The sequence below is a fragment of the Argiope bruennichi genome, chromosome 7, assembly GCF_947563725.1.
Source record: "Argiope bruennichi chromosome 7, qqArgBrue1.1, whole genome shotgun sequence".
NCBI lineage: Eukaryota > Metazoa > Arthropoda > Arachnida > Araneae > Araneidae > Argiope > Argiope bruennichi.
The window spans coordinates 101,362,151-101,387,605 of record NC_079157.1 but is presented as its reverse complement, the minus strand read 5'-3'; the positions used below and the strand labels follow the sequence as shown (position 1 = coordinate 101,387,605).

The 25,455-nt window shown below is 26.8% G+C and overlaps 1 protein-coding gene across 2 annotated transcripts in view; it reads right to left on the bottom strand.

The window, feature by feature from the left end:
• The window catches only part of LOC129976491 (uncharacterized), a 58,097-nt gene that overhangs the window by 3,946 nt on the left and 28,696 nt on the right, over nucleotides 1-25,455 (bottom strand). The window contains exons 16-25 of one of the 2 annotated variants that reach the window (XM_056090098.1): nucleotides 24,912-24,987; nucleotides 24,253-24,453; nucleotides 23,316-23,413; nucleotides 21,015-21,296; nucleotides 20,823-20,924; nucleotides 19,668-19,759; nucleotides 19,444-19,569; nucleotides 18,048-18,121; nucleotides 13,891-14,036; nucleotides 13,133-13,162 (exon numbers count right to left, since the gene is read on the bottom strand). In XM_056090098.1, coding sequence (XP_055946073.1) covers nucleotides 13,133-13,162; nucleotides 13,891-14,036; nucleotides 18,048-18,121; nucleotides 19,444-19,569; nucleotides 19,668-19,759; nucleotides 20,823-20,924; nucleotides 21,015-21,296; nucleotides 23,316-23,413; nucleotides 24,253-24,453; nucleotides 24,912-24,987 — 1,227 coding nt within the window. The remainder of the gene's footprint in view (nucleotides 1-13,132; nucleotides 13,163-13,890; nucleotides 14,037-18,047; nucleotides 18,122-19,443; nucleotides 19,570-19,667; nucleotides 19,760-20,822; nucleotides 20,925-21,014; nucleotides 21,297-23,315; nucleotides 23,414-24,252; nucleotides 24,454-24,911; nucleotides 24,988-25,455) is intronic. The other variant, XM_056090099.1, reaches the window with a different exon arrangement.

Below are 25,455 nucleotides of genomic sequence, written 5' to 3'. Positions count from 1 at the left end.
TGAATCAAAGTTAATATTCAAAAGCACTGTGCAAATGTCTGTTCATAATGGTTAAGATTTTTTTCTGTTAATTAGAACATTTTCTTATTATTTCTTGCACATTTCCCCAAGTAAATTTAATTCTAATTGTATATTAAAATGTTTAATATTTAATGATTGTATATGTATGATCAACAAAATGTCACAAGTGCACATTATAATAAATGTAATAAACTGCTTGGAAAAACTTTTGACAATTTGATTGATTGGTTTGGTAAGAGGCTAGAATACCCCAATAGATTCAATTATTTGACCAAATAATTTTTTTTATGGTGTAAATTTCAAAAACTAGCATTATTATTTGTACACTACTGACATTTAACAAAAGTTAATCGATGCTACCAACAGTAATTGTAGCAACAAACTAAAATATGAACAGGCACATGAATGGAATTGGGGGGAACATGTTTTAGCAATTAGTTTCTCTGAAAAATGTATCTAAAATTTGAAGCTATATTTCCAATTTATAGAATTTTTGCCTGTATAATACTTTATCTAGATGCATTTGAAGAACATTTTTTTTTTTTTTTTTGTTTATCATATTTTTGAACTCATAAGTATGACCATGTATTTGCATATGGTTCCTATTCTCATTGAAGAAAAATTATTTTGAAAAAGAACGAAAAAATAGTATAAATCAATTAATTATAAAGATTAATTACAATAGTACAAGCCAATTAATTATAAAAAAGTTTTTCTTAATTTTTTTTAATTATCAATTTTGTCTATGGTGAGACAACTTAACCTTTTAAAATTAGTGTTGAGACTATTTCATTAATATAATCTAATTTTCCCCATATTTTGAAAATATTTACAATTTCTACTTATCTCCAATAGCAGAAGAAAGAAAAGAAGAAAAAAAAAAAAAAAACATTTAAAACATTTTGGAATGTTTTGTATAACAATACAGATTGATTATGAACCTGTTTAAAATTAACCATGAGCGAACATTTGATATAATTTCAAATAATTCAAAATATAAACACATGCATACACACACATATGGATTCCACAATAATTTAACTAATAAAGTAAATAAAAATTAAAAAATATTAACTGCTAGTGAAAGGATAAATTTTAATGCAATATAAAAAAAATCAGGATATCTAGCTATTCTATAAATTATCACAAAAATATTATACATAACTAAAATCCCTCTCCTTGGGGTTTTGAGAGAAATTTGTAGACTTAAACATATACACATTTGCTTAGTGTAAATAAATAGTTATGTTTTTATCTATAATATAACAAATTTTCTATTATTAATCTTAGATTGATATATCTATCATAATACAAAATTTGAGGAAGATGGTAGGTTCATTTCAAAAATTGAGAAATTTCGGATTTGAGAAACTAAAACCTCCAGAATTGCAGATCACAATCACTGATATATTTAACATCCTATTCTCAAACTAGCAGAAGTGATTTCTCTGAAACTTTTTAACAAAGGAGTCCTCCCCTTTCTTCCACACACAAAATTATAGAATTTGGGCAAGTCTACGAGAGCCCATATTTTTATTCAGTCTCCATGCATGAGCGTTTCTGCTTTGGTAATAAAATAAAATAAAATTGAATATTTATTTATTTTTCAATTGACACTAAACATTGATACAAAACTACAATTTCAGTCATAAGATCACCATCAAATTTTAAAATTTGGTATGGGTCTGCACTCTAGGAAATAAATCTGTGTACCTTATTTCATCCACTGAATTCTTTACTTTTGTAATTATTGCGTTAACTTGTACTCGAACAGTAAGATACCTTTTGAATGGATTCCACTTAAAGTTTGATAGGAATTTACACAAATTTGGTGGAAAGATAACATATCAAATTTTATCCATCGACCTCAAAGCTCTTTTAAGTTACTGTGTCCACAGACAGATATAATTACAAAAATGCATCTTTTGGATATGGGTGTACAATAAACCAAACAAAGTAGTGGACATATTAGAAATTTCAAATTTGATTCTTTAATTCATTTATCTTAATTTTTATGGCAATAGCTTTATAAAAAAATTATTTTTATAGAATAAAAATTTAAGTGACTGGACCCCCCCCCCCCTGGCTTGATGGTCTTTTTAATCGGATTTAAGTTGAATCATTTCAAAGCTTAAGGAATTGGTTCTTGAAAGCAAGTCAAATTGCAGCCTCCATGGATGTGATTAAGGATTTAAGACAAGAAATGTTCATATTAACAAAATCGTTTATTTTGAAATTATGGAAACTTTAAATAAGAATCAAAGTCCAGTCAGAACAAAGCGATATTATAAATTTGAAGTTTTTATTTATAAGTTTGTATTATTGATTATAATACAAACTAGTAATTAGAAAGTATTATAATCAATTAATAATGGTTATAAATAAAAACGAAATAAATAAGATATTGAAATAAAAATTTTCACGTTTAAAAAGAAGTGCTTTTGATTCGGCAGAACTGGAAGATAATATATATAGTGAATTAATAGATACCAATTCTGATAATTATGGTGTGGAATACAAACAAATTGAAGAATGTTAGAAAAAATTAACTATTCCCCAGGTTCAAGCAAAAGTTAATTGATAATATTCTTTTCCTCTAAGGAAAAATGCCAACAAAACAAAGCTGAAATTTCTCAAAATAAAATTTAATTTAGCGGGAAAATAAAAGATTTTTAGTGTATTCGGCAGAATTCACAAGGTTGTTAGTACTGATGAAAATAAATTTCAATATCTCATAGAGAACACGACAACGGGCAGAGTACAAGAAATCGTCATTTACTTAAAAGTTATTAATAGCCTGAAAACAAGATTAGGCCATGAAAAGCCACTTGTTGACTATTATGTTAGAGAACTGGTCGTAAAACACGCTACTAATATTAAACCTAAATTGCAGTCAAATTTAAGATCACAAGAATCAATTGTCATAACCACGAGAAATACGCTGCCATGCTATTTTCGCTAGTAGAATCATATATTCCCGAAAATTTATTAAGAGCCTGCTTACGAAATCCAACGATTAATTAAAAGAAAATGAAGATTGTTATGGTGATAAATTATCGCAGTTATTACTGTTCGTTGGAGCAGAAGCTGAAGGGGATGAAAAGATTTCTTTAGCAAAATCTAGGTTTAAATCAAATGAATCTTTGAATTGAAAACAAATATATAGAAATCAAAAAATAATCTCCGACAATTAATGATTTAATAAATGGAACCAAATATTTGAAGTCTTAAGAATTCTGTGGTAAAGCTCACACTTCTCAAACTGTGTAAAACTGCTAAAACATTACTCATTGTAAAGTCTCAGATGTCATATATCCAAATGTTTATAATTAACCAAATAAAAAATACTGTGGAATGAAGTGAAAATTTAGTGCATATAGTAGTGGTGTAAACACTAGGAAACATAAATGTTTTAACTAATTGGTGAGTAACTAAAAGAAAAATTATTCTCATGAGATACAAGGTTGTGAATCACCAAGATATTTGTGGATGCATTTCTTGTATAGAAGAAGGTTCATGGATTGTGGAATTGCAGAATAAAGGTAACCAACTCAATGATGTTCGCAAAAACCTATTACCAATAGAACTGTTGATATGACCTGATTACACTTTTTACAGGAAATATGTATCACTCGCCACTTGGTTTTGTTGCTATAATTCCTGCCTAAATAGGAGTATAATGGGAAAGCCAAAGATTGATGACAACAGAAAGTTTTCCATGTCTCTTTTAGATCAAAATTGTGTCCTTTCAGATTTATGGAAATTAGAAACCACTGGAATTACAAACCTCTGTGAAACAGAAAATTAAAAGAAAATGGGAAAGAAAGCTTTTGATTATTTTTAAGAAAGGAAAACCATTTTAAAAGATGAAAGATACGAGATTCAACTGGCCTGGATGCAAAAATTAGATGAATTAATTAGCAACAGAAATGTTGCGGGGAAAAAAAAAGTCTCATTCATACCAGCAAGAAAAAAAAGTCTCATTTATACTAGCTAATACTCATTTATACTAGCAAACTGATTAAAATTAATCAGTTTGAAGCCAACAATTCTGTTTTTAAAGAATGGGAGAAAGAAAGTTTTATAGAAGAATCGTTAAAAGGTACGGGTTATTATCGTCCCCGTTGAGAAGTGTTTATGCTCAATTCTACTACAAAGGTCCGACTAGCCTTCAATGCTTCTTGCAAGTCAAAAGGTAATTAATAACTTAACTTTATTAGAGATGATACCATCATTAATTTTGAGATTACGAGAAAAGAAAAAGGTGTTGAGTCAGATATCAAAAATTTCTTCTTCAGATACCTGTCCCGAAAGATAGGAAGTACTGGAAATTTCTGAGGTGGAAAAATGAAAATTGGGACACAAATTGAATTTGTCAGCAAAAAACTTCAATCCAAAGAATAATGCGGAAATTCAAATGTCCCCCCCCCCATGCTCCCTGATGCGGTGGTTATGGGAGCAAACTTTACAAATGGTTAAAAAACTTCTTGAAAGAAATTTTGGGAATGCCTGTTTATGAAGAGATAGTCAGTATTTTATGCGATTGTAAAGCAGTCATCCATTCAAAGAGTCTCACATATGTTTCTGAAGATCATGATGACCTCCTTCCTCATAGTCCGTCAAAGTTTATACAAGACTGTATTATGTATACTATGATGGGAGTACCAGATTAAGATAAGCTTCATAATACTGGTGTTACAAGGCACTGGAAATATCAACAAAACCTCAGAAAACTGTTAAGAAACTGGTTTTATTGTAAATTCTTGGGAGTTCTATTGCAATCACGTGAAGAGAGAAAGTATTACAAAGTTGTGAGATATTTTCTTAATTGAAGACGATTCTAAGATCAACTTATTTAGATAAGTGGCTGAAGTTTTAGAGTTTGATCCAGGTAAAGATCATGCAATTCAAAACATCAAATGGTGAAGTTATATGTTCAGCTAAATAGATTTATCATCTGGAGATAAGATCTTCAATGGATAGAGATAGTGAGATCAAGAAAGATACCTTTACTAATAACAAAGATGACATCACTAGTAATTGTAATGGAACTCTGACTGCAACAAGTTGTAGAACTATTAAAGTACCTTCGAGATAACTTGCTTGAGATTTGTTTGATGATGTCAAATTTTTTTTATCCTATTTCTGTATATTGATATTTATTTTAAGAATTGTCTATAATCAAAGGTGGGAGTGTACAGTAAACCAAATAAGCAAGCAGATGCATTAGAACTTTCGTAATTTTTGCTTTTATTTATTTATCATAATTTTTATTGAAAAGGCTTTGTAAATAAATTACTTTTGTAGAATAAGAATCCAGTTGACTGGGAAAAACTTTGATATGATGTTATTTTTAATCTGATTCTAACTGAATTATTTTGAAGCTTAAAAAATTAGTTAAATTTTTTCAACACAGATCATAATGGAAGATTTGAAAATGGAGACTCCTTGAAATCTCGCATTTCAATTTTTTGACAATTGCAATACTTTCCCTTTACATACTTCACATTTGAGAAAGCAAAAATGAATACACTTGAAGGTCCACTAATGGCGCTAAATTAACTTATATTGTAATACAGGCTATTCCAAAAACATTGACCTCGGCTTTTATTCTTTAAATATTGATCGTAGACATATAATATATATTATAAAGTTACATAAAGAAAGGTGCTTTTTATAAAATCAATACAAATTTTTCAGAAAATTAAATTTTAAAAATATAAATTTTAATTTTTATACAGTTCCTTTACAAAAAAAAAAAAAAAAAAAAAAAAAAAAACTCAATTAGTAAAATGTACTACATACATTAATAAGGTCAAGTACAAAATTTCAGCATTTTATCACAAAAAGATGCAGACATATGAAATTAAATATGATGTATAATGATGCTCAGTTGAACCAACCGGCATTTCAGGGGTTATACACAAAATTATGTGGAAACAAAGGTTGCATAAATAGATAATAATTATGCTATTAATTGGTGCAAGTCCAAACTGAGTATAAATAATAGCTTTACTTAAAAACTACAAAGCTTGTTCAAAACGGTTTCTATTCATGCTGAAATAGAGTTGCATTCGTCTAATAATACTTTTGTGCACTCTATCAAGTTCATGTTTGGTGTTTGAAAGCTTTGTTGCAATTATAGTTAATTTAAGGGAGGTGACGAATAAATAGCTGTGCTTAAGCGACCCCATCAGAGGTGTTTGTGGGACCCCAAAAAATCCCCTGAAACTTTTACGGACTTACTACCGACATTTTGGAGTTTCGAGAAGGGGGGGGGGAGAAATGAAAAATTACAATTATGAAGTATTGAATGACCTAATTATAAAAGTTCAATGAATTACTTTTTTTGCAAAATTAAGACCTTTGAACCCAGGTCACGTGATCGCACATCTGGTCGAACGAAGTCTCTCCCTTTTTTTTTCTGCCGCGCCTACTTGCCGAAAAGAATCCAGAAGAGAATGTCCGAGAACCGGGGGAATGAGTCATAACTCGCAATAAGGAAAGAACAAAAAAGAAGTTTTTTCCCCCTTTTCACGCATTATCACTGCCTTTGGAGAAAGAAAGGAAAAGTTTTCATCACACACACTGACCTTGCGTTTTCTGCTTTCAAAGCAAACAAAATTACCCAGATCAAAATAAATAATTCATTATTATTCCTACTTCCTTTTGAACGACGACCCCCGGAATTTCCGGGTATCGAAGTTCAAAATCCCCGGAATTCCGGGGTTTCCCCGGAGCACAAACACCCCTGCCCCATAGATAAAAATTCCATAGACATTAAATCAGGTGATCAAAGGAAGAATTCAATGGGCCTCTGCAAGCCAATCCACTTACCTGGAAATTCGTTATTTACCCAGTGTTTTGCAACTGTTTCTTGATGAGCTAGAGATCTGCCCTTTGATACCAAAAATGTGGAAATACTGCTAGGTACAATTCATCCATACAATCAAGAATAATAATATTCAGATTCTCATTAACATATCTGTCTCTCGTCAACGTACGATTAAACAGTAAAGGACCTAGCTAGCAGTTCCTGAAAATACCTCACAATACATCCACAGAAAATTATTTGATGATGAATTTACCTTACTGCAAATGGATCCGAATCAGACCAGAAATGCTAATTTCAAGGATTTATGCACCTCATTTAAAGCAGCATTTGTCAGTTCAAATTATGTTTTTCCAAGAAAGAGGAATTTGAATTTTGCTGATTAAGAACCTCGTTAAAAAAATCAACACAACATCGGTAATCTGCTGGCTTCTGTCTTTACAGACCACAAATGCTAAACACATGCCATTTATTTCGTTTCAATACTTGCCATACTTTTGTACACGGTACGAATATTACTGTGTAGGTGACTATTAAAATAAGCCCTAATATCAATTTCTTTATCACTTGCATGAAGTCTGAGCCTACTTGGACCAGCTATTGGGTGTAAGCTTCCCCTTTCATGCAATCATTGCACTATTTGGGAAATGAATCTCTCCGAAAAATATTGAGAATTGGGAAATTTACATTGAAATTCTTGAGTAGTTTTGTTAGCATTGCAATCACATAAACTGTACAACATTAGCATTTCAAAAAATTCTTCGTTGCTGTATTGCGAAATACTGTTTGTACAGTCTAATTACACTCTCAAAATGTAGCAGAAATGTGAAATATTTAAGATGCCATTGAACAATGGCAGAGCACTAACAACTTTCTCAAGCAATGATGTGTCTGTTAAGATTATGTGATACATCGAACAGTAGCAGAAATTTGCATACAGAAACATTTCTAAGCTGATTTAATGTTCATTGACAGAGCAATTTCAAAGTTTTATTCTGTAATTCATCACGTAAAACTTTTTCAGGAAACATAGATTTGTAAATTTACAAATAAAATTAAAGATAGAGTCATATTTTATATGCTTACGATGCATTTCTGCATCCCGTAATCTGAAATCTAGCTGTAAGTATTTATATTTTAATTCATGATCAACCCATCACCAACTTAATTTAAACGTATTTCTCTGCAAACTGTTATGGTAAAATGCTGAAATTTTGTATATGATTTTTTCGGTGTATGGGGCACATTTTGCTAACTGAGAATTTTTCTGTATGGGAGGCATATAAAAATTTAAATTTTGCACTCATTTAAAATTTATGACCTGAAAATTTCAATTGATATCATAAAATTTTGTACTTTTTTTTTTATATAACTTTGTAATTTATATTATATGTCTATCAAGGAGAGTGCACCAGATTGAAAATTCAGTTCAGGATGATATTTAGTATAAAGGTTATACACATGTAGATTGTTCACTCACGAAAATATTAAAGCGCAAGGGCCAATCAATTTCGAGAAAATGGCCCTCAAACTTTCTACATAGCTTATATACTAATAATGTGTCGCCGTTGCTGAGTTGTGAATAGTATAGTGCTTAAGACAATGACGTAACAAACAGGAGACGGAGTTCGATCCTGGGCTAGCATTTAAAAAAAATATTTATTTCTAGTTCATTTAACAATTTACACACAATTTTAATTAATATGTTTTCCATTTTTTATGCAAAAATAAATATTTATTCTCTTAAAACGAGGATTACAATTTAATTTTTAGAAGAAAAAATAATTATAAGAATGAATGCATTTTTTTTTAAATATTCCGAATCACTTAAATTAAATTAAGGTATTTTCTCTTAATGCATAAGTTACAACTTATTTTTTAAAAAATAATTACGTTCATGCATATTGTTCTTGAATTATAACTATAATTTAACTTTTAAGTGTTAAACTAATTATAAATATAATTTTAATAATAAAAAATATTTCAAAATAACTTTTTTTATCTTAAAATCATGAAAAGTTTAAAATTTTTCAATTTCAATTAAGGAATTATTTATCATAACTCAATAAAGCTGTATTTACATCGGGAATTGAAGAGAGCAGCTGAAATAAATAAAATTATAACCGCAAACATTCAAAATGTTAATAAATGAAAAGAAAAAGTAGAAAGCAGGCGTTAAGTTACAGAATGCATAGGCAGATGGTTCAACATTTTTGGTAACATACGATATGCTCTGTGCGCTGTCCATTTTTCTGAAGAAAATCCCATATTTTTTTAAAAGGTAAATTAAATTTGTTTTTTTAAATCAATTCTTTTAAGGTTTCTCTTGTGTATAATCATTATTTATAAATTTTGCAAGATGTCAAAATATATCTACCTTGTTTGAAATATTTTACGATAATTACCATTCTGTCTCTTGTATGTAATAAAAAATTAATGAAATATTTTTATGATGTCAGTAACTTAATTAACATTTAAGTTATATATGCAATTATTTTTCCTGCTTAAAAATAAAATTATAATTCAGTATTTATTTTTAAGTTAGATTTATTTTTAAAATATTCATTTTTGATTGATAGAAAAGTTACATATTAAGCTGAAACTGTCTGCAATTTTATTTCAATAATTTTTTAAAAAGAAAAATATGTTCATACCTTAATTTAAAAAAAAAAAAAATTGTAATTTAGGTATTAAGAGTAAATGCATTTTTCCATATAAAAATTAATATCATATTAATTGAAATTATCATTAAATAGTTAATATAATTAAAGCAATTTGGTATATTTAAAAAAATACATTCATACTTATAATTATTTTTCTTCTAAAAATTAAATTGTAATCCACGTATTAGGAAAATAAATATTTATTTTTGCATAAAAAATGAAAAATATATTAATTAAAACTGTTTGTAAATTGTTAAATTAATTTGAAATAAATTTTTAAAAAATTAAAAAAAGCAAAAAAATGTTACCCTTGGATCGAACTGCAGTCTCCTGCTTGCTACGACAGTATCTTAACCACTATACTATTTGCGACTTGGCAACACATTATTAGTATATAAGTCATGCAGAAAGTTTGAGGGCCATTTTCTCGAAATTGACTGACTATTGTGCTTTAATATTTTTGTAGTGAACATTCTAAATGTATACTTCCTTTATACTAAATCTCATCCTGAACTAAATTTTCAACCTCGTGCCCTTCCCTTGAATGATCAATATTTAAGGAATAAAAGACGAGGTGAATCTTTTTCGGATATATTGTATATTATTTACAGATAAGGCTTTCTCAGAAATATTCCATGTGAAGTGAAATAAACCAACAATTTTGGAAAGCTTACGAAGGATAAATTACGATGGCACAAAGCCTCCAAAAAACTAGCATTACTGCTTTATGGCTTTCACCCGATGTTACAATAGTAATTATAAATTAAAATTAGAATACTGTTCAACAAAAAATGCTCAATCATTACCGACTAAGATAAATATAACTACTTACCCTTTAATTTTAGTTAGAGAAAGAAACAAGAGAATTTTTAATTAAAAAACGATGAATCTATTTAAAGGAACAAAGTAGCAATTGTTGCAATTATATATATCTTCCAGGAAAAAATAAACATCATGCATTTCATCTCATTGATGTCATTTATAAACATGCTGATTATTATTTTAACTATAAAATAATACAATGAACAGCTAAGAATCCATGCAAAATAAACTATGAATTATTAGAACAAGACTTCTTGATATATTGCTTTTCAGCACAAATTTGCATGACAAGCTGAATACATGAAATTCAGTATTTCATAAATTTTGATTATCAATGCATCTGTAAAGATTCTATAGCATTAATTAGCAAAAATAATTAATTCCAGAATAAATGAATAATTTCATTGAAAGTCTCCAAACAGATGTATTCAATTAAATTCAAATATCTTTCTCATTGATTAATGGTTGACCAACAATTCTACTTTTTTAATCATTTGCACTTTGTGGACAGTAAAAAAATTTTGTGTACACATATGAAGTCATAGAATATGTTTTTCAGCCTAAAGACAGTTGATAATGGACGAAATTTAAGAATTCCTAAATTAAATGAACATGATTTTGTTCAATAAATTAATAACCATGACCTATATAATGATGAATAAATATAGATTCATTATTTGAAACAGAAAAAAATGCTCTACTGGAAAAAACTTTCACTTTCTGCATTTCAAACTATAATAAATTTTAATTCCACAAAATTAGACTATTTCTGATGTTAATGACAATAGAATTCTTCTCACAGGAAAGGCCATAATTAACAATATTTTGTAACATTAACATAATTATAATAGAGGCAATGAAATTTGAAGTTTAACTTAATAAAGTTATTCTTTCATATATCACTACCACTATACAATACATAAGACTTGATGCTTTTTATTTCTTTGTAAACATATTCAATGTCAACTGGAGCTGCTTCGCCAAATAAATATTTTGTCAAAAAATCACATGGTATATGAATTCAAATTGCCCTTTGAAAAATGAACGCTGTATATGATATTTAGCTTTTTCTTTCTCATATATGTAGTTTACAAAAAGAAAGTAATGTTTTAGAAAAAATTAAAACTCGAGGAGATTTTCACGAACTTTGTGTTTTAGATCTGAAAAATTTGGTGGTTCTCAGACTAAAATTAGTGAATCAAATAAAATCCAGTAGTAGTAAATCTGTCTGTTTGGTTATTTAATTAAAAATATAACTATAAAATTTAAAGAATCATATAGATAAATTTTGTTACACATATTTAGCACCCAAAAATCAATCAATCAAAAAGGTTAATCATTTGTCAATTAGGAATTTCACAAGTATAAAAATACAACAACTCAAAAATGCAATGACTTAAACATGTGAAATTTAGTAAGTGATTTTGTGATTATTACTATAAATCTTTGTCCAATTTTGGTTTCAATCAGTTGGGAAAAAGGCATCCAGAATACACATTCAAATTTTTAGTGCTTGTGCATTAACTGCTTTCCAGCGATTAATTGCCAAAAATCATTCTAATAGGCCTTTTCATAACTGTCATTTGCCAGTGATATATGACTAATTATACACAAGTAAATATACAATAAATAATACACAAAAATTGCTTTGATTTGAAAGAGATATTAAAGAAGAACTTTCATAAATGTTCAGTATCAGACTATTTTTTTTAAATATATGCACAAGTAATAAATATATCTACAAAATGAATATTAATAGAAATGGAAGCAATATCTGTAATAAACCATTTAAAAATTAATGAAAATATACATTTATTAAATGAGAAACATGTTCTATAAGTATTCATATAATGAGAGGCCGATTAATAAAAACAATAATAAAAGGATAAACTTATTTTTGAAAATTCTAAAATAATATAAATAAATAATCTTATAAAAGAAGGCACAGTTATATTATCTAAAAATAAAACAATCTAAAAGTAATTACTAAAGACCTTCTTTAGCTGATAAGCTATGACTAATAATTAAATTTAGATTAATATTCTTTTAGTATTAAGGTATGTTTTAATTAATAAAATTTTCTTTTATAATTATATTCGAGTAGATTTTTGATAAGTATAACATAGGGCATCTACCAATATACAAGAAATAAAGAGATTTGATAGTTCATTTGACAAAATTTTAAACTCTGGAATTTATTTTGAAATTTTAATACAAAATGAAAGAAGTTTAAATTAAATCTGTTAAAAGATAAAGTTAAAATTCTAAAACTTAACAAGAAACATATTATATATATATATATATTTGACTTGGAAAAAAAACCTATTTACAAGACCTCTTATGATTTTCAAAAAGAATTTTCAAAATCACAAAAGTAACCCATGTATCTAACACTTTTTAAGCTAAACTTATCTCAACTGATTTATCTGCTCATTAATATTAATAAAAGAATGAGCCCCAAGGGACCATAATGGTCTGGTGGCTGCAATGAATAAAAGTGTCACAGGTTTGAAACCTAAGTTAATCAGATTCAGAAAATATGTGCATTACAAAATAAATCCAATACAGACCACCATCTTTCTGCTGATATGATAACTATGAATCACGAAATCTACTTCAAAGCAATTATCATGTAGCTTTAAGACAGGGCCTGAAACCAACTATATAAAGTTGCCTTACAATATATATATATTTTAGATCTAAAGATTTTAAGCAGATATAGGTATTTAGTTCAAGTTAGTTTTTTTTCATTGTTTATCTGGCTCAAGAAGAGCCCTTTGTTCTGAAAAAATACCTGATTTTCCTCTGAGTTTATTTCTTGTGGCTGAAAAATAAATAAATAAAAAATAAAAATAAATAAAATTCAAATAAAATGAAATTAAAAAAAATCATGCATTTTGACAAATTTACAATGGTAGACACCCTGATGGGAGCTTTTTTCACAAAAATCATGGGCTGATTACTATAACAATATGTTAACAAGTTTTCCTCGTCACATACATTAAAAACAAGATAACATTTGAATAGCAATTTACATCACAAATAAAATTACTAGTAAACAGTACAGTAAAATAAACAACATCCAGATATAAACTCAAATAAATATTTACATATTTTACAAAATTATATTAATGCTAAAATTGTATATTATGTTTGTAGTGTGAAGAATAAATCTAATAAATAAAAGCTGAGAAAAAAAAACTTTATATCAGATCAAAAACTTTTTTAAGAGAACAATACAATTCATAATAATTCTTCTTTACTTTTAATAATTATGCTTTTTGAATATTCTTCAAATTTTTAATTATTTAGAAGAATATATTTTTTCCTCACTGAAATGCATTAATAAAGAATAAACAGCCAAAGCTTAAAAATCAGACAGTGATGAAATATTACAGTTAATATATTTCTAATTTTGAAAATCGGGGGTTATCAATTTTTTCATATGTATAGATTTTGCAAAGTTATTTTAAACCAAGATAACCTTTAGCTTTTTTAAAGATTAATTACATAGATTCTATAGTCATCATTCAATATTTAAATTATATTTACCTGATTTTGATGATGGAAGAGTCCATTTCTGAACAAAGTCTGCTTTAGCAGCCAGCAAAACTGGAGCCCAAGTATATACAAATGGATTTTCAGGTGCTGAGACAAGACATATTTTCAATCCTTTAAAAACATCACTTCTGCCATGCCTGTTCAATTCAATCAGACATATAATCCATAAGTATTATGTATAAAGAATAAAATTTACAAGAAAATCACAAATTTTTCTTATAATGATAATAGGAATAATGTTAATAGGGAAGAGGAGCAAAACAGGTAAGATATATAATAAAATTTAGAAAGAAAGGGCTTATCAAAAAATTAATGCAAATACAAGTGAAGCAAACTATTGTAAGAGAGAGTTTATAGTTTTAAAGATTCTGAACTGGACAAAATTTCAAATATCACCTTAAAATAAAAATTTATTAACAAACACATAAGTACATTTTTTTCACCAGTAATTATCAAATTCATGGTCCTTTCATTGCTTACTACTTTTAAAAGTTTAAGAGAGTGCACACTAAGAAAATTAATTTCATTCATCTTCACTTACTAAGCTAAGCCTGCAGCTGAAAAAAGGCTGGAGCACCATACAGAAACTACTAAATGCTAATTTCACATAAACTATCAAAGACTGTTGTGTTGATAAACATATTCACACTTTAATAGAGAAAAAATTCATTAAAAGGATGTTAATTCCATAAAAATTTCTAATTTTACTTTAGAGCAGCTCTCGGCAGAATGAAGGGAAAAAAGATAGATACAAATTTTAAAAATAATCTTTATTAATATTTAAACAAATAAACAGTGCACCATTACATTTTAAATAACTCTGTTTAAGCCTCAATAACTAAAACTGTTTTATTCTTTTGCATATTTTTAAGCAAATTTTCTTTTGCCTTTTCAACTAGCTGGTTCATCAACTTCTGTAGTGTAAAATTGAACCTTCAGTGTTTGCCCTTTTTTATTTTAATTCAGTAACTGTCAGCAATATGTTTTCTTTTCTTCGTTATCATTTTGAGATTGCAATCTTTGCTTCCCCATTTGTTCTACATATTCAGAAGAGGCATTTATCTGCAGATATATTCTTTTGTGAATTGAAAATTCTCTTTTCCCCCATATTTTTTTTCAATATAGTTGACATTAAATGCTTTGTAACAGGTGTTTTCTTCTTAAATTTTTCAACTACAACATTTTAAGAAACATTATCTCTCGACAATGATTTGGTCATAGGATAGTTTTACCAAAATCTTTATTGTTTCTTATTAGATTTTTGACTTTTAAAAATATTTCAGTAAAAACTTCTGAATTGGATTTTTGAGTACTTTCTGTTGAATTGCAAGCCACATAATTAAAAAAAATTGCTCAATTCTATTAAAAATTAAAATACATGTTTTTTTTATTAACATTTACAATTTACGAAAACAGAACGAAAGACTTTCATTTTATTAAATCATTGTTTGTTTGGCTATTCTCCATGGATCTAAGCATTAATAATTTAAGCAGGTATATAGTTAAGAATGAACTTATTCAAAATTTTACAAATGGAAGTACATATTGAATCTTAACATTCATATTTCAAATCTGTTGGTTATTTTCTCATTAGAAAACATTTTAGCATTTTATCAAGATTAACTTCTTTAATATCGGCATATGATTATTTGAAAAACCAAAGAAATGGCCTTTCAGAACATTAATTTTCATTACGTTGAAAAATTTCAAACAGCCATTCAGATTCTGTGCTAGAAATGATTAAATTGAACAATCTGCATAAAAGAATACAAAATAAAAATAAAAATGGTTGGATAATTTGGAGCATCAAACAGTGGAAGGAAAATACACAACAGTCGTTTTATTGCTTTAAATTGTTGAGTTGGCTATCTAAAACAGGACTATTAACTTCACAGCTGAAAATGTTAAAACAATTATGGATGGAAGGAGTGGGTAGGAGAAACCAAAACATGGGGTTGAAGTGTTTAAATAAAAAGCTAATAATTTGAGAAGAAAAATTTTAATTGAAAAGCTACAGATATTGAAAAAAATCTATAGAATACTTTGTTGAATGTTAAGATAGCTTGATTATATCAAGAATAAAATTAAAATGCACTTCATTTGGAAAAATATATAAACCTGAAACAAACTATGAAATGGAAAAGCACAGAACAAAGAACAATATCTTGAAAAATTTTAAAAACCTCCGAGATGCAGCAAAATACTACAACTAATTCATGAAATTATCTATAAAAGGAAGCCAATACCCTATTATTATTTTGTAGTTTCATTCATTTATTTTACACAAATTAAGCTATTAGTTAAAACTGATTGCCTCACTACCAGTTTAAATGATACTTATAGCCTTTTGAGTAGATCGAATGAACTAGAATAAATCAATATATTTAAGATGACAACTTGTGTGTGTATAAAAAAAAATATGAAGGACACCAGATATTCTATCAAATGTTTGTCATGTAAATTACCAATAACTTAATCCAACCTTTTATACATAGATATAATTAGCTCTACACAAAACATAAATGCTTCTACAAAAACACTCGGCTGCCATGAAATTTGTTTAATCTTTTATTTATCAATGATACTTAAAAGTGCCGTTAAAATCAAGCTGATATCTTCAGAATATGTCAGTTTCTTTCTAGTATTTGAAAGAATACAATAAGAGTAGCTTGGATAACAAGCAACAGATATCAGCTAAAAGCGAAAATTAAAAATTGCTAATTATTAATTAAATTAATACAGATATTTACTTAATTAATTTTTTTTATTTTTCTTCGGATAATTCTGCTTCAAAACTTTATTAATGATATAAAAATAAAATTGAAAAATTGATGATAAATTAATTTAGTAAATAAAGGGTTAATTTAGAATTGGCATGATCACAATAAAATTCTTATTTAACCAAATATTCAAGTTAAAAAGTACCAATTATAAAAATAAATACATCAAGGGGAATGACGATTTTTAAGTGAAGAATGGCAATTAAGATTTTATTTTTAATTAGCAATAATTTTAATTAATAACAATATCATTATTAAACAAATAATAAGTCATTTTAATATATATATGTATATATAGATGGTTACAATTGAAAGGATTTTGATTTCAAAAATAATAAATAATACACAACACACTTCCAATATAATAGGTGTACAATAAAACTTCAGGCACTAGATTGATGCCGTGTGAAATAAAACAACCATATAAGATATGGCTATATTTACTATCTTAAAGTGCTAAAATAATATATATTATATATGTAATGATATTTTAAACTCTAATTTCAATTTAAGTAATTTCCAAGATTTTATCTTAATTTAGCCTATAGTAACTTCATACTAAAATATTCTCTTATTTTGTGATCCCATTCCACTTTCTCTACTTAATTAATTCAAGAGAAGCTGTGTAAAATTGCTGAATCGGCTAAAAGCCTAACTTTCCCACACTTCGCGTGAAGGGCTAGAAAAATGTCCAATAAGCACATTCTTTTTTAAAAAGATCCCTGTGTTTCCCCTGCCTTGTCGACAAGTGTAGCAAAAATCCCTATTGAAATCTTAATAATATATTAGCACTGTAAAGAAATATTTTCCCTATCCATATCTCAGGTTATATAAGACCAGGGATAAAATGTTCAAGAGTTTTTTCCTCATTTCTTTCTGTGTTGTTTGTGTTGCTCATCGCTCCTGCTTGTAAATAATGCATGCCTATCCAAGATGAAATAAAATGATGACACGAAATCGAAAGTCTCTTCACTGTCTACAAAACTGCATTCTGCTTCCCATAAAATAATGCTTACATATATATATTTTGTTTTGACTTCAAATTAATTACAGCAGTAAATATAAATAACAGATGATGTTTTACCATTATGTTAGTAGGAAATTTAAGGGACAAAATGAATTCCAATTAAAAATCTTTTAATAAACCAAGCTTCCAATTAAGAGCTTCTTAAATAAATAAATAAAAATGCTAATTTATAAATATATCAGAGTAAAGATTCAATCATTTCATACTGTTTAAAAATAGTTTATTATAGATTTCATATTAATGAAAACATCATTAAAGTTTTGAAGCAAATAGAAAAATGAAAATCTCTAGTAAAATTGTTATAATCAACCATAATAATAAAGTGTATAAAAGCCATTTACCATTCAACAACTAGATTTGTAATCACCGATTTTCCAGCAGGAAGAATATAGCTTGAATGATTCAAAATTTCTCCCTGAAAACAACAAAAATCAAATATATGAAATAAATATTGTTAATTCTGCAAAAGCAAAAATTTAATAAATTATGAAAATTCTGCTAAATTCACTAGTTAATCAATATCTCAATATTTCAAAGTTATGATTAAAATGATAAGTTGAATAATTATGATTAAATTTTGAAACTATTAGTAGGAATATACTCTGACTATTAACTCTCTCTAACATCACCACTGAAATCAATACAAATATTCTCTAATCTCATAAGGTAAACCTGTATCTTTTATATAGAAAACGTTATGTTGTGTAAAGGTTATATGTTATGTTTCGGCATGTATGAGAGCCTAAGAACTCATACATGCTGAAACATAACATAGAACAACGCCACAATGAATCATACTGGATTTTTCATTATCACTTAATACAGTTTGGCAAAGCAGATTAAACTAAAAATTATGCATGAAAAATATTTTATTTCTGACACATATAAAGTTTCTAAATCCCCACCCCCTCTCCTCTTCAATTAAACTAGTTTCCATATATGGATGAAAATCAATACAGAATTAATGAACAAACATGTTAAAAAGTTTGTAACCATTTTACAATTTAAATCTATAGTTTAAGACTCCTACTTAAAATGGTGGTATTTGAATTTATTGGATACTTACTTCAAAGTCAATAATAATTTGAAGTTTTTTAAAATGAATAATGTTTTCATCAACACTATCTTGACAAGACTTTAACAAAATAATTACTGAAAAACCGTACACTATAAATAATAGAAATAAGGATTCAAAATGTATAAATTTCCATTTCATTGTTCTTTCTTAGACAATTGAATTCTACAGAGCAATGAGTTATCATTAATTGAAGTTATAGCCCCTCCCCTTCTAACAGTTCTTTTGTCCATATTTATTGGATTTTATTAAGGAAGAGTTTTTAAATTATGGATTATGATCTCACATAGGAATATATAGAAACATATTATGGTTACAAAATTTTTCGGAAATAATCAACTTAAAATATTTTATTTAAATTTGCTTCATAATTGTTTTCATAAGAATTATTTTCAACAGTCATTTTTCACTCTTAAAAATGTCTGAAGATCTCCACCCCCCAAAAAAAGGTTAATTAAAGTTTTAGTATCCAAAATCATACAAATCCAAAAGATTTTAAAAACATAGTAAACCATTCTTCTAATAGCAGTTCTCGATTCAAAATATTATTATTAGTTCCTTAACACATGCCTAAAAAACATTGAATATTTATAAAAAAAATTGATACTTCATTTCAAAAGTTTAAAATATAAAATTATTAATGATAACCAGATACTACATACTTTAAAACAACAATTTTGAACCCAATGGTGCTTGATACAATGTATTCCAGCAGCTAAACACTTTATATATTTCATCGTTCTGAGATATGTATTTGCTAATAAGAAGATATTTTTCTTTGAGCATTTCTGAAAAAAAAAAAAAAAATTAAGAAGACAATAATACATATTATACTTTTATAAGAGAATTATGTACCAAACAATCAATATATCCAAAAGCAGCTTACTTGAATGTCCTCAAATTTATCAAGTATAGTACCACCTCTAGATAATATGTAATCAACAAGCTCGTCTTTATTAAAGGGCATTATTTCTTCATCTGATCATGAAAAAAAAAAAAAAAATCAACACATTAACAGCAATCAAAAACTGAAAAAAAAATATTACAAGTGATATTTGTATAGAATTAATATTATTTTTATATGCTTTTTGCCTAAAACTTTTCTTCTGTGGACAGAAATCAATAATTAGATTTCAGTAAACACAATATTTATTAAACTATTTGCTACCTATAAAAAATTTTCATAGGCAAGAAGGAAAAAAGTAAATTAGGAAAGATAAGGAATTTCCCCTTACCATTTTTTTAAAGAATTAAAGCCATGAGAATAAACGAGAATGGAAGAAAATATTAGACATAAGAACTTTTAAATAAGGTGCTAGAAGTTTAGATTTAAAAGCAGTGTATGTGTATGGGGGGGGGTCACTTTTTGGCTCCTAACTTTTAAATAACTTCAATTACTAAAAACTTCAATATAAAAATGTTCATTCTGATTTGATTGAGTCCACAAGTTAACAAATAATGTATATTTATAAATTATTTATTTTGCTCTAAAAATTGACATAATCATGTCCCTCCCCACATGCATGTGCATATACTATATTGCTAATTAGTCTATATTTTAAAAATAATTTCCTGATCTCTTGGGTTCCAACCTTATAATTTATGAATTGGGTGGATTTTAATTTCCCTATGGAACCAAAATGCTGAGTCTGCAAAATTCTTTTCAGAAACTATATACGTTCAAAATACTTTTTCATGCTTGCTTTTTCTCTGCTTCCCACCTTCAAACTCGGTAGACTGCATTATACTTGTCATGGTTTTTAAAAAGAAACTTTGATAATAGATAAAACTTAATTTGGTAACATTATATTTTAAGTTAATAATTGTTTAATTGCTTGTTCCCTGAATAACATTAAAACTTAATGAAATTTCAGCCAAGGATAAGGTATTACAGAAAAATAGTTTCTTTTTGTCAAAGTTTTAACTTCTTAAGTATGATAGAAATGATAAAATATAATTCAGAGTAATGTTAAATGCAAATATTTTTTTTAAAGTTTATTTTACATTCAAATTTCAAAATAAAGAATGGAAAAATTATTACCTTCTGTTAAATTTTCTGTGTCAGATGTAACAGGTGGTTTGCGATCCGCATTGGTCAGGAGGAATGCATGATCTTTGAACAATTTTGGATATTTACCAGTGCCTGGATGAAAAAAATAATGATCAGCAATCATTTTGATGCAATGTCAAAAACAGCATATAAAAGTAAGTATTTATTTTGTTTTCAGCTTACTTTGTGCCAAAGATTGTGTAATTTTAACAGCACCCACTTTAGCAGCTTTTCGCTTTCTGGTCGGTCTCTGTTCTATAAGAACTTCTCCTTCAGTTTCTGTGCTTTCTGCAGGTCTCTTCTGTGAAGTCCTTTCTTTCTCTGTAGTAGCAGATTCTTCTGTACTATCCAAGTTTGGATCAATTTTTGAGATTCTTTGTGAAGTTCTCCGTGATTTTTTCAAATTAGGATTGACCTCAGGTGACTGTACAGACTTCCTCCTTCGCTTACCATCAATGATATTATCTGAATATAATATAAAATCGAATATACAATTTAAATAATTAAGTTTGCAACATAAATTTTGATGCAAAAGATAAAAAAGCCAAAATTTGAGATAATTTTACTACATTATTACAAATAATTAGTTATGCTTTAAAAAAGTTTAAAAAAATTTATATTCTATTTTATATTTTAATTTCATCAAAACCTAAGCATATAAAAGCATGTCTGAAAATTTATAAATTTTTTTAAAAAAAATTCTCAATTAATGAAAATTGAATTCAAATAATTACTTTGTAATAGATTTGTAAAATGAGCACTGGATATTTTAAAATGTTGCCCTTTCTAATCTAAATAATTGCCCAAATGTTACTTTATACTGTTACTATGAAAATGTCTATGATTTAATCTCATGGCAAAGTAAACAAAAACAATAGCTTTATTGAAAATCAGCAAACCTAAGTGAAGTCTTTGCACATTCACTAATTTCACTTACCTAATTCTAAAATATATTCAACAAAATATACAGTATGTTTTACTCAAATTAGGTTATGTTGGCAAAAGTAAGGAAATTTTGTAATTTTATATGACATATCTATAATAATCTTTTGCTGATGCTTTAATTTTTAAAGTTAAATTTTAAATAAATATTGTGCTTTGACATAAACTTATTCTTTGCTATAGTCTTTTAATTCAGAAACAGAGCCATTGAGCATAGAAATAATATAGAGGAAACAAATTTATGACACATATATTATAGAATAGCTACATCGTTAATAATTATACTTTAATTTCTTTAATTCTTCTTTTTTCATTTAAGCACATGTATCTTAAAATATGCTGAATATGTATGTCAAAAGTCGGTAAAAAATCTTATTCCCTGATACCTTTTTTTTTATCGCTGTAAGTTTTGTAATAAGCAAATGTTGTCAGGATACATAGGATAAATAAGCACAACTAATGTTCTAAAAAACATACCTCTGGTTTTTTTTTTTTTTTTTTTGCAATATGCTAGAAAAATGTTTAAAAAATAATAACATTTGTGTTCTCAGCATTAAAATTCAACGACTATATAATGAAATAATACATTTTGGATAAACTTCTACTAATTTCTTTAAAACAAAATTAAAGAAAAAATTCTTTAAGCATTTCAAAATATAAAATTTGCTAAAAAATAAATGAAGAAAAACCTGCAGTTTGAAGCAATATTTTTTATTCAATGAAATAAAATCAGAATTTATGGCAATAATTTTTCACCAGATCTTTTAAAATAAATTACAAATGCTTATCGGTGTAATTGGTAGATGTTTGTCACTATACAAGTGAAAACTCATGGTTATTATAAATATCAAATAATGAAAGAAGAAGAAGAAGAGGGGGGGGGGAAGCTAAATCAGCCAGAAATCTAAGCATAAAAAGGTATCAAACTAATTTTTTCTTCCAAACTCTTTTCTGAGCTTCTTTAAAGGTTTAAGGAAGGTATTAAGGACTGTACTGTTTCATACTTTTGCAATATTGTATGAGTTAAAAGAAATTAATAATCAAAAATGATTCAAGTAAGAGAAAACAATCTAAATCAAAGCTTACTACAATAAAAAATTGCAAAATAATAGGAAAAATAGAGGAAATTCTTGGTGGAAATTGAGAATAAAATTAAATATACTTCATTTCATTTATAACTAACAAAATTATCTAAAAATACTAAAAAACCCCACATATTTCTTTAATTATTTATAACTTGACTCATATTGACATATAACAAACATTAATAAAGCATTAAACCCAAATGACAAGTCAAAAGTTAAATTAGGATTAGAAAGTAAGGTTATAATCGCAAATGATGTTAACTATTGCTTTTTACTGATCAGTAAAGAATATTTCATTTCTTAGTTGTATTTTCTTATTTATATGAACATCTGAAGTAAGGAAAATATTCTTTTTGTTCATAAATGGAATAAGTTTAAGAAGCCCTGATGCATATACAATAAAAGCATCCAGTAAAGTTGTTTTAAAAATACTTAAATAACACTTTTGTACTCTTACCTAAATTAATTGTCATAGTTGCAGGAGTTGTTGGGGGTCTGGAACTTGTTAAAAGCTTTGCTTGATCATTTGAAAGGATGACTGCTGATCTTGGATACCTAAAAGAATCAAAAACTGATATTATTAACCTTGCAATGTAACTATATTTTACTTAAAAACGAACAGCTACTCAGATTTTTTTTTTTTTTTTTTTTTTTTTTTACCAAGATTTAAAAATACTAAATTATGTATACCAAGCCCTTTAAATGACTATTTGGTTCACTAATTTTAATGGTGACTAAGAATAATTACAAAAAATTTAAAGAATAATTACAAAAAATATCAAATATTTTATGTAATTATTCTTTAAAAGTTTCCTCAGCAAAATATTTTTTAACTTCACATTTTGATTGACATAAGTTATACTATTTCAGAATTCTATTCATTGTGTTATGCATTTTCCAATTTTTTTTTTTTAAATCTGTATCTTTATACATTCAAATATATCACAAGAAAACGCAGCAATATTTAAAAATAGATACAGTTAGTTAATTTTCAGCATTGTTTGGTTCTGAAGTTAAAACTCGACAGTAGAAATGTCGGAATTTGAAAACTTTATTAAAAACATACTTTATATTGAAACCTCAACATAAAAAAATAAGCCGAATCTTCACATCTTGATTATCATACATTGAGAGAAAAGACATAAATTATAGATGAAGCAATGAAAATAATTTAAATTTCACTTGAGCAATGAAATATACTATTATAAAATATGTTAAAAATATTTTCAAAAAATAGAAAAAAAAAAAAAAAGTTTTCATAAAGTGAACTATTGATTACTAATTAATTTCAAATGGTGTTAATATTTTATGAAAATTCAAATGAAATTAGGATCTTTTAAATTATAAAGTAATATTATATATTTTTAAAAATATTTAATTGAACTGCTTTTTACCTTTTTGTGATTCCAGAGTCTAATTCTACTTCATACCCAGATCCAGTAGAATCTTTATAATGTCCACAAATAATACCTGGATCATAAAAACCATCAAGTGACATAACTAAAACACTTGTGTTTAGTTCCAGATTATAAACCTTTATTAGATTTTCCTGTGGTATAGCTCTGATGTCATTATCATCAAATCTTACTGACCACCTGCAAAGTAAAAAATGTTCGTTAAATATTTATTAAACACTTATTTAAAACAGAAAAAGACATGTAAAGAAAATTCACTTGTAAACTGAATGGTTTGTCCTTAATATGAATATTATGGAAGAAGAAAAGAAGGAAGGAAAAAGTATGCTTTAAAATACCTTTATAACTATTAATGAATATAAAAGGATAATGCAATTCAAATAATTGTTTTTATCTAAAATAAAAATGCAATAATTTCAGAAATTTTCTTAATATCACAGGAGCATATATTTGTCAGACAATTTTTCAAATATTTGTATCTGAGAAATTATCATTTTATAAACATAACCATATATTTCTAAGTGTAAAATTAATTAGATAACTTTTTACATAAAAACATTAAGCATAACAAATTTGCTGAAATTCTCCAATAAAAACTATTAAAAACAGTAAATAAAAAATATTCATAATCTACACACCTTCCTTCTAATTCTTGACTTTGAACAATACCTGGATAATAATATCCATCTTTCCAACGAGCCATTACTCTTACACCTAAAAATATAATAATACTGAATATAATATGCTATAAGAACAACAACAACAAAAACTTCTGTATTTTTTGACAATTCACAGTAACAGAGCTATGATAATTAACAGAATTAAGCTGAGAACTAAAACTACAATAAAAATAAACAACTGAAAGTCTTGCTTGACTTGAATAAAGTAACAAAAATATACTAAACCTAAACAATATTGCAAAATCAGAGAGGAAAATTATCTCAATGCCATCCAAAACTTTTTGCACTATGATTAAAAATTCTTACTCTTTTTATTAATTTCAGAAAAGTGTTCATTATTTCCTCAAAGGAAAAAAATATTCTTTCTAATATCACAATATACATTTGTCCCCATAAATTGATCTATTTATCTGCTCAGTTTTTATGATAATTTTCAAAGATATTTGCTAGTAGATAACATATCCTAAGTTGATCTAGTGCATTTAGTTTGATAAAAAAAATC